Source organism: Chanodichthys erythropterus, chromosome 21 (genome assembly GCF_024489055.1).
Source record: "Chanodichthys erythropterus isolate Z2021 chromosome 21, ASM2448905v1, whole genome shotgun sequence".
Lineage (NCBI taxonomy): Eukaryota > Metazoa > Chordata > Actinopteri > Cypriniformes > Xenocyprididae > Chanodichthys > Chanodichthys erythropterus.
The window spans coordinates 26,771,952-26,781,483 of NC_090241.1; the positions used below are offsets into that span (position 1 = coordinate 26,771,952).

Here is a 9,532-nt window from a genome sequence, read left to right on the forward strand (position 1 = left end):
AAAGCCAACCAATGAAACCCATTAACATATACCATTTAAACTATAATACATTAAAAAACAGCAAAACGTTCACATTAAGCTGAATTTTATTTTTACCAAAATACCCTTTCCGGGTTGTTCAAAAAAAGTCTTTACAATACGGTTAGATTAACATTAATGCATATCATAGTGCAAATGAACTATTGTTGCAGTATTATAGGTTAGTTTTAATTCTTAAATCTATTATTCATTGTTAACATGCAGAAATAAGATTAATACATGCTGTAAAAATGTAATAGCTTGTTCATTATACCTGATGCAAAATCTAAAGTTAACGTGAATCAGTGTGAATTGTAGAGCAAAGAGAGGTCATACAGTGAACTCATAAGGAACTTTTTTTTTAATGGAAGTACAAACAAAAAAGCATACAAAATTGGTTTCAAATGATCACCACACATGAGATACTCCATTCAGAACCTTTCACTGCCCAAAGAGCATAAAATTACATTCCAGGCATTTAGGCAGGATAAACCCATTGCTACCCATTTCTGCACAGATATCTTAAGTAAAAAATGATACTCAGAATGCTATGGGGAAAATACATTTTAAAAAGACTTTGGGGGCAAAAAAAAAAAAAATAATAAAAAAAAAAATTCATCTTTTCCCATCATCCTAGTCTGTTGAGGACGAACACACACAGACATGCTTTCTCTGACAAGGCTGGAGTTGAACAACTCTCACTTCCGACCATTGGATCGTGAACGACTGAAAAGAAAAGAAATAAGAAATTACATGAGCATAACTGTAAATACTCCAGCTATGCCATTACACATCTACTCACGTGTACGCCTACCTGCGTGACCTTGAGAAAGACCTTGAAGGTTTATAGTTTCTATCATTAGACAAAGACCTCTCTCTTCTCCTCTCTCTGGAAAGGGACCTATAAAAGCCAAGTAAATACACTTGAATGAGTGTTAATCATAGTTACCACATTGCTAAGGAATTGTAAACATGAGACGTAAGATGGAAAGATATAGCCATAAATAAAAATGATGTCAGGGAAACTTGTTATGGTGATGTCAATCATAGGATTATGAAAACATTTAAGCAGCTCACCTGCTCCGACTTCGGCTAAAGCTCTGCCTCCTGGGAGACCTAGACGTAGATGTAAGAAACACTGACAAGTCAGGGGTCAATATGGTCAAAAATATTAATGATATATGAAGCGCCACGCAATGACAATAGTTTCAGAATAGATACTAAACTGCCTTTAGTGAAGTTATGAAACCCATTATGGGTGAATCAATTTTTAAGAAGTGGCAGTTCCAGATCAGCCTTTAATTTTCCAAACCTTTGTGCACTGATCAACAATGTTTCAGTATGAAAACTACTGAAACAGATGGATATAAATGTACTGTTTTGAAGGGGAGAAAAAAACACCTCACTCTTTGGATATTGTAAAATACACGTTACCATCACAAAAAAGGTCATACCTCAAAACCACCAAATAAACAAAACTCATTGTCATTAAGCGGGAGGAAAAGGCATTAACTTACTATTTTGTTTTCAACAAGCTAGTTATGATGCAGTGAAGCTGAGTGCTGGTCAGGAGGGCGTAATTTGCGGGGAGATTTTGCCAGATGGTTGCTAGATGTTAACAGCTATACAGTAGGTGGCTGAAGATGTCAGTTAGATGAGGACTGCTGAGGATATGTTGTCATGTAGACATTTGGGGAGGGGCATAAGACCCGTTGATTGGTTGTAAATGTGGCGTGGTTGGTTTTGCCGATCAGGTTAACGTTGGAGGAGGTGAAGGAGCCTGAGAGAGGCATGCTCAGGAACCAATGGGCTGGTGGCCATGCTTGGATCATGTGAGCTGATTGGTGTACGCTGGTCACATGATGTTGAAAGAGGGCTAGTTGACTGACTCAGAGGTAGATGAGTAGAGGCTTGGTGATGTCTCTGAAAGGGGGGGTGGGGTGGTCAGCTTCATAAATATAAATAGTAAAATGACATAAAACCCAAACAATGAGAAGATTCTTTGGAAATCAGGCAAGTGATCAGCTAAAGACAAAAGAAGGAAAACCTGTGCCCGGTTGCATGAAACCTCTTAAGTGGTTTGAATTTAAGGGGGAATCCCTTAGGGGAAAAAAAAAAAAAAAATCCCTGAGGCAAGAGATATTTTTTAAGAGCGTTGCAACAAATGTATCAAGGCCTGGGTATACTTCATTTTCTGCATTCTGCTCCATCTCATGCACAGTTGAGTGCGCAAGCCTTTCAAAATATGCTCCTTTGGCAGTGAGTGCAGAAAGACAATTTTGGCACGTACACACTAGTGGACTTTATTTTTCAAGCACCTTGCACATGTACTGTTGTATGCGCACCATTCGCACGGACACAAAAATAGGTCTGCACGCAGACAGTGTGTGTTGATGTTTGCGGACCCTCCTGATAAACATTACGTCACACAGACCGGAGTGTGGAGGGCCGAAGTATACTTGGGCTTTAACCATCACCCTTACCTAAGTGTTTAAACTAAGCATTTTTTGATAGTTTCTGGCAAAACTTGGCAACGGAGAAGCGGTTACAAAATCTCCCACAATAAAACAGAACATAACGGACCACTGACTTTTAAAAATGTTTAACATTTACTAAACTTTACAGCTATAATTACAACTTCAATATTTGAGTGATGAAGATTATTTAAGGGGGTCTGACAGATGACAGAACATGCTAAATTTGCGCACATTGTTTCTATGAGTGTACACACCAGCGTTGTCCAGCTATGACACCGCAGGATGCTCAAAATTCTGTCGTGCCAATCACAGTTTTCCATTAAATTACATTATATTTGTCCAACTTGTTATTGTACTCATGCAATCGACGCCACTTTGCCTGTATAGTGATTAGATTGACTTATTTTAAGCACAAAAGTATAGAATAATGTGGTTTTTGGTGTCCTAGCCGCAGCACGGCTCAGCGCATAGTCCTGTGTGCTAACTGGCTTTACAGTACTTGAAACAAGAAATATAAATCAAACTGGACCAAGGACAAAAAAAGATATTCTTTAAGAAGAGGGGGGTAAACCACCCATGCCTGCCTCTATAACCAGTCACTTTTGCATACTAGACTAAAGCCTGGCATAAGAGGCCTAATTGATTCAAGTGCATAGTGGAAGTGATGAAATAGTTGCTGCTCATCCATTTTTTTTGTTGTTGTGACAATACACTGTTTCATGTCATGCTTTCAACAGGCTTATTTCAATCGTTAAAAATGCACATTGGTACTTCCTCAATTAACACGAGTGAAGGTGAAATGGTCACAAAAGGACTTTGTTGCAACGCATAAAAGAACTTAAGGGAACACTTGAGTAATGAAGGGAAAACACTTTATGACAGACAGCCTTAATGCTTCTTTTCTTGTAACCCATGTTTCACTAAGAATACCCTTAACCTTATAACTTTGGGTTTTCTTAACTTAAGGGCTTTCATGGCAACCGGGCCCTGACACCCCCCAGCAATTATCATCATTTAAAGAAAACTATTTTACCAAATTAATAAAGTAATATCTTACTATTGCAATGTACATACTATTGTACTGTAAAATAAAAACAAACTATTTAACAATCATAATATATTATCATTATTAATAATAATAATAATAATAATTATTTTATTTTTAATTTACAGAACAACAGTAAAATACAATACTAACATTTATGGATGTCCTAATTTCTTTGCTTTCAAACATTAAACCATTGAGCTTTTATTTAGGAGGAAAACCGCAGGCGCAGGGAGACCTTAACGCTCCTTTGTTGCCTTCCCAAATGCAAATTATAAGTAACTCAAAAAACCATTTACTGTGAATCGAAACTGAAAATGAACAGTGCTGTGCTTTGGCTTTACTCTGAAACATGCAGCGTGTTTATATAATTGAGATTTGAGGATCGCAATTAAGCCATATCATACTCTCACATCCATGTATTGTCAAAAAAAGTTACCAGGCAATTGCCGAGTAACACCATTTCAACGTCGATTTTTACTCGGATTTAGCACAACTAAGAGAGTTACCATGCTAAGGGTGTCCCGCAGATGGTGCCACGAGCTCATTCAGAATCTCAGAATCAATCGGAGCATTAAATGAACGTATTAGACATTAAATATTAAACATATATTGTGCAGTTTATTTAGTAATTGTTTATGGCTATTTCACGATTTCAATCATCATAATGTAACCAGCCACAAAAAAATATATTTTTTCCCCTCAGATTTAAGCAATTCACGTGAGACGTTTCCCACAATGGAAAATATGGAAATTTGTATAAATAGGGAAAAATCCCAGGAAATCCGTGACTACAATTTAAGTTAATGAATATCCCTGATCAAAAACTCAATGCAGTCATTTAGAATAAAGGACATTAGTGAGGGGGAATGAAGCATTGGCTAACCAATACAACTGTTGAAAAGTGATCAGGGCAAGCAGAGCAAGGGGAATGTTTCAAACCGCTCTGCCAAATTTATGAAAATATGCTGGTTTTGTCAGTCTCCACACCTATGCTCATCATTCTGCCCATAACCAAGCTTGAGGTGAATGGGTTTAGTCAGAGTTCAGCTCAAGGTGATCAAGACTTCTAACCTCGTTTGAGAACAGAAAAAAATAAAAACAGTACCGGCGTCTAGGGGGTGGACTGCGGCGTCTATAATCATCACGTGGCCGGCGATTCCAAGAAGGGGGTGGTCCTCGATACCTTGACCGTTTTTCACCACTGGACATTTCAACTCGCACTCGACAACCACATAGTGTTCTGAAGACAAACATGGAGTTATAAAAATACTTTGTGTAAAGAGCATGCCACATATTTCAAGATCATGCAGTCCAACCACTGAGTTTAAGTTTTAGGTTATGTTATTGTAGTACTTGAAAATACATGAAAACTAAAACTAAAAAATGCTGCCTTGGAAACTAGCTGAAATAAAACGTTTAATTTTATTTTAATTGAATTAATGTTTAATTTTATTCCAACAAGTAATGAAAATGGTTTTAGCTTTAGTAAATGATTGCCCTGATACATCTATATACATTTTTGGTCGGTTTAAATACGCAAGACACAATTCTATAACCCTTTCATTATTTACTCACCTTCATGTTGTTCCAAACCTGTACAAGTTTCTTCTGTTGAACACAAAAGATGATATTTTGAAGAATGATGGTAATCAGACAGTTAATGGTAGCCATTTTTAGTATTTTTTGTTTTCCTACTATGGAAGTCAATGGCTACTGTCAACTGTTTGAGTACCAACATTCTTTAAAATATCTTCTTTTTGTTCAACAGAAGACACTCATACAGGTTTGGAACAAAATGAGGGCAAATAAATACTAAAAGTCCTGCAGATTAGATTATCCTAATTAAATTCCTAATTTCATTTTTGGGTGAACCATCCCTTTAATCAGGATAATCTAATCTGCAGGAAAATGGCTGTTTCAGAGGACTTCCTTACTGAATTTAAATAGGTATTCTTACCTTCCGTCCAGCTCCCTCACAGCATCAGCCGCATCTCTGGGGTCCTCGAACTCCACAAAAGCAAAGCCGGGAGGATTTCTGGCCACCCATACGCTCCTCAGTGGACCATAATAGCCAAATGCTCTCTCCAACTCAGTCTTGTTACCACTGTTGCCCAAATTACCAACATAGACCTTACAATCCAGTGGACAGTCACGGCTTAGGGAAGGATCTATGGAGGGAAAAACAGTTTTAAGTATTTTTTATTGTTCAGTATTAGTATGTTTATGCCACCCTTTCAATAACATTAATATGCATCATAGCTAGGATAGATGTTAAATAAATGTAATAAAGACATACCTCCCATGTCTTCGCCAATCCCAAACTCAACTCCACACCTAAAAACTGCAAGAAATAAGATATTCGCAGCGATACAATTAATACGCAATAAAAATGGATGATAAAAAGCATATCAGTTGTTACTTTTAAAAGGTGCAATATGTAGCACAATCAAAATTGTAGCGAAATATGCTGTACGTTTGGAAACAATGAAAACATTAGCATGCAACACTGGGCCATTCAAAGGGGCTAAGTTAAGTTAATCAAAGGCAGCTTCACAGGAAAAATACAAACATAACGATAATAAAACTGCCTGAAGGGAGACAGTGTTTTAACATTCAAAGTCTAATTCAATTTAAAGCAAGTACATTTGTTAAATTCATGTACCAAGCTAAAAGGCTAACACGAGCGTTTCCAGGCCTACACACGACATAAACGAAATAACAGCATATAAAACGGATTAAATGAGCAAAATCTGACTACATTATAAGTTATACATACACTATACGTTTATTCGAAGTAAGTCAATAATTGAGGTTTCGTTTTCTTACCGGTAAATTTGCTTTGCTTGCGTTAGTGAAATCGAAATCGCGCCACTGCTGCTAAACACCTCGTTTGCTAACGCGCTAATAGTAACCGCAGGCCCTCGCGAGCTAATCTACATACAGATCACTTCCGGTTGTCTTCAACAACACGGATGTCAAAAGAAAAGCTCTCACACCTAAAAAATATCGGAAGTTCGCTACATTTCTGCTGTTTAAACAGCCATCACACAACTGAGACAACAATATTTCAAGGTTATGTTACATAGCAGTGTCTAAAAGATGAAGGTTGACGAATAGGTCCAGCACAGTTATAAATAGCACACAGTACCTTTTCTTCCCTTGTAGCCTATAATGAATGGTTACAGGTTGTTCGTATTAGTTGATAACAATAACTACTTATTTATATATTTTTATTCATAAATACATTTGTGTATGTATATATACCTACTGTTTATTTATATATTTTCTGTAATGTTTACATATTAGTGCTGTCAGATTGATTAATCAAATCTAACATAAAAGTTTGCAAATATTGTGTGTATATATTGATTAATCACAATTTATAGATCTGACAGCCATATATATATATATAGGTTATAACCACAAAAGTAAATTATTATTATTTCGTATGTTTCTTTGGTGATATGAGCTGTAATATCTGTGCAAAAGATATTATGACCCTTTTGATTAGCTAAATAAGGGTTCATAAGGTTGTCAGACCTTCAACAACTCATTTAGGCTAAATCTTGAGGGCAATAGTTCAGCCTTTGTTTTGGATTAAGTAAACACCAGGAGAGTTATGTAACACAGTTGCCTCGTATTCAAATAAAGAGCATTACGCTGCCTGCCTTTATTTTTGTCTCACTAGGCAGGTCAGTATACGTATGCATGTATGTTTACATCTACCTCACCCTTTTCATACTCCAACTCTTCTGGGGTTTTGTCATTTATACTCATTGCTGTATACTTAAGTCATGTCTAAACAAAAAGAGTATCCATTTGAGAAACTAATAGGTCTATATATTTTCCTCTCTTCCATGTGTATTTGTATGCAAGACAATGTGAATTTGTCTGTTACCACACACGGCACAGAATGTTTTTTTCCGCCCAGATTAGTACTGCACATTCTGTTCTGTTTTGCTTCCTGATGACTGGTTAGCCTCTCATGAACCCTCCCTCTCACTCTCCATAAAAGCAAGATATACATACAGACTGAAGCACGCACACACTTTTTGTTTGGCTTTGTTTAAATGTTGATCATTTACTTAGAATCACACACAATGAAATGACATTGATACTAGATTTAATGGAAAGCATATGTTTAATAGCTACATTTAACCCAAAGTTAATACATCTTACATTTAGAGAATACTTCTATACATTTCAGTGGAAGCATTTGTTTGAAAAAGGAAAAAAAGAAAAAGATTATTTACAGTTTGTCGCCAAAAAAAGAACGTTCCATTTTACAATATCTGTTAAATGTCATAATACTGGTCTAATCTGAAATGTAAACATGCATGAGATAAAACATAAGAGGTACAATGTTGGCTTTTGTAAGTGTTTTTGAAAACTTTTAAACAGATTTAAGATTAAATTTAAAATTTAACATTAACTTACACTGATAGACTGTTCTTAATTTTGATTGAATTTTTCTCATCTGCCTTGCTTATAGACATATAGCCTTATACAGTGCGAAACAGTAAGTGCCAACTTTTTCAGTTGTTTTGGTTCCCAGGAGTATTTTTCCCATTATTAGTGCTGTCCCTACTTGACAGATCACTGAAAAAGGGGTCCTGATATGTCACAGCTGCCTCTGTGAAAAACAATGACCGTCTGATATCACTTAGCCAGACGACATTGAGGTACTTTCTGCCGGCCAGTCATTTGGTTTTCTGACATTACCTTTGAGGGCAGGTTTTTTTAGACAGAGGTTACGTCTATGTTCAGAAGAGCACACTTTCACATTCATTCTATTTTATGTATAGTATACTTTAGTTTGCACAGTATGCAGTACTTTTAGATTCATAAAATACCCAGATGACCTACTACAACTACCAAAATGCTCAATACAACAGAGCACACCGTGTAGAATACTGTATCCCACAATGCAACACACTGACTTGACCTTCCATGTCCAGTGTTATGAATGAACCATCATCAGCTGTGACAAATATGTATTTTGAGTAATTTCTAGAAATGTAACAAACTTTAATTAAAAGCAAAATAAATATTTCTTTTAAAGATCTATACATCACTCACATGCAACTTGATGTATAGCATACTACTGTCTAAAATGTCAAATAATTCCTGTTTAAACTTACTATTTAAAAAAAAAAAAACATGGAGGCAGTATGTACTGCAGTATAGTTTGAGAGTGTGATCCAGATTTGCAATGCATTATGGGAGAAGGTGGTCGCTGTTTAGCTCTTTTGCCAATAATTATATTTGTATTTCCATAGTAACAAGGACTTCTTTGATTGGTGGATCAGTCTTCAGAATTATGGGTAGTACACTTCTTGACTGGGTATTTGGCAATTAAACATAATTTTTTTAAAAGAAATCACATGTGTGGCTTCTACAGAAAGATAAATCAATGCCTTTACTTTGAGTTTATGGTAGGTCTGTCTAAAAGGTTTATTAAAAAGTTGTTAGCCTACTTTATAAAGAAAATAATATACTGGACCCTACTGTTGGACCCTTTAATAGTAACCTAGACTCTGCAGAAGAAAATACACGTTGCCATGACAACGGCAAAAGCTGCATCTTTTAATTTACATATAACCAAAGTAAAAAACAAAACAAAACACAAGCTTGCATAAAACTATACCTCCTTTAAAGCTTGCAATTACTCCCGTCAGAATATGCAAATCTAGTTACATATTTTCAGTTCTTTATTGCAACCTCTTAATGAAATAGGTTACATCATATTTCTAAGTTTTACAACAATTTCCTGTTTTTGCCAGTTCCTTTATAGAATGTCGGTACATAGAAGGTTATAATAGACTATTACCTCTCGCTTATGAGCAGGTCCATGCATTCAGGCGAATAAAGACAGTGACACATGCCATGTTAATTCCACTTCCCAGACGTTTGTATTAAATGTAATTAAATTGCAGGCTAAAAACAGACGACGCGTGTGCTGTGAGAAAGACCAGGTTTGTCAAGTTCA

The 9,532-nt window shown here is 36.1% G+C and overlaps 1 protein-coding gene across 2 annotated transcripts; it reads right to left on the reverse strand.

Annotated features, from left to right (window-relative positions):
• Positions 1-220: 220 nt before the first annotated feature.
• srsf3a (serine and arginine rich splicing factor 3a) lies at positions 221-9,526 on the reverse strand. 2 transcript variants are annotated; one of them, XM_067373007.1, is made up of 8 exons: positions 9,374-9,526; positions 6,370-7,737; positions 5,840-5,884; positions 5,501-5,711; positions 4,649-4,783; positions 1,096-1,134; positions 833-919; positions 225-744 (listed from the first exon to the last, which is right to left on the reverse strand). In XM_067373007.1, exons 3-8 carry the CDS (start codon positions 5,844-5,846, stop codon positions 717-719), a joined length of 507 nt encoding a protein of 168 aa, XP_067229108.1. In that variant the 5' UTR covers positions 5,847-5,884; positions 6,370-7,737; positions 9,374-9,526; the 3' UTR covers positions 225-716. The 2 variants fall into 2 exon arrangements, with proteins under 2 accessions (XP_067229109.1, XP_067229108.1); XM_067373008.1 differs by lacking the exon at positions 6,370-7,737 and having other exon boundaries at positions 221-744; positions 9,374-9,514.
• Positions 9,527-9,532: the final 6 nt, after the last annotated feature.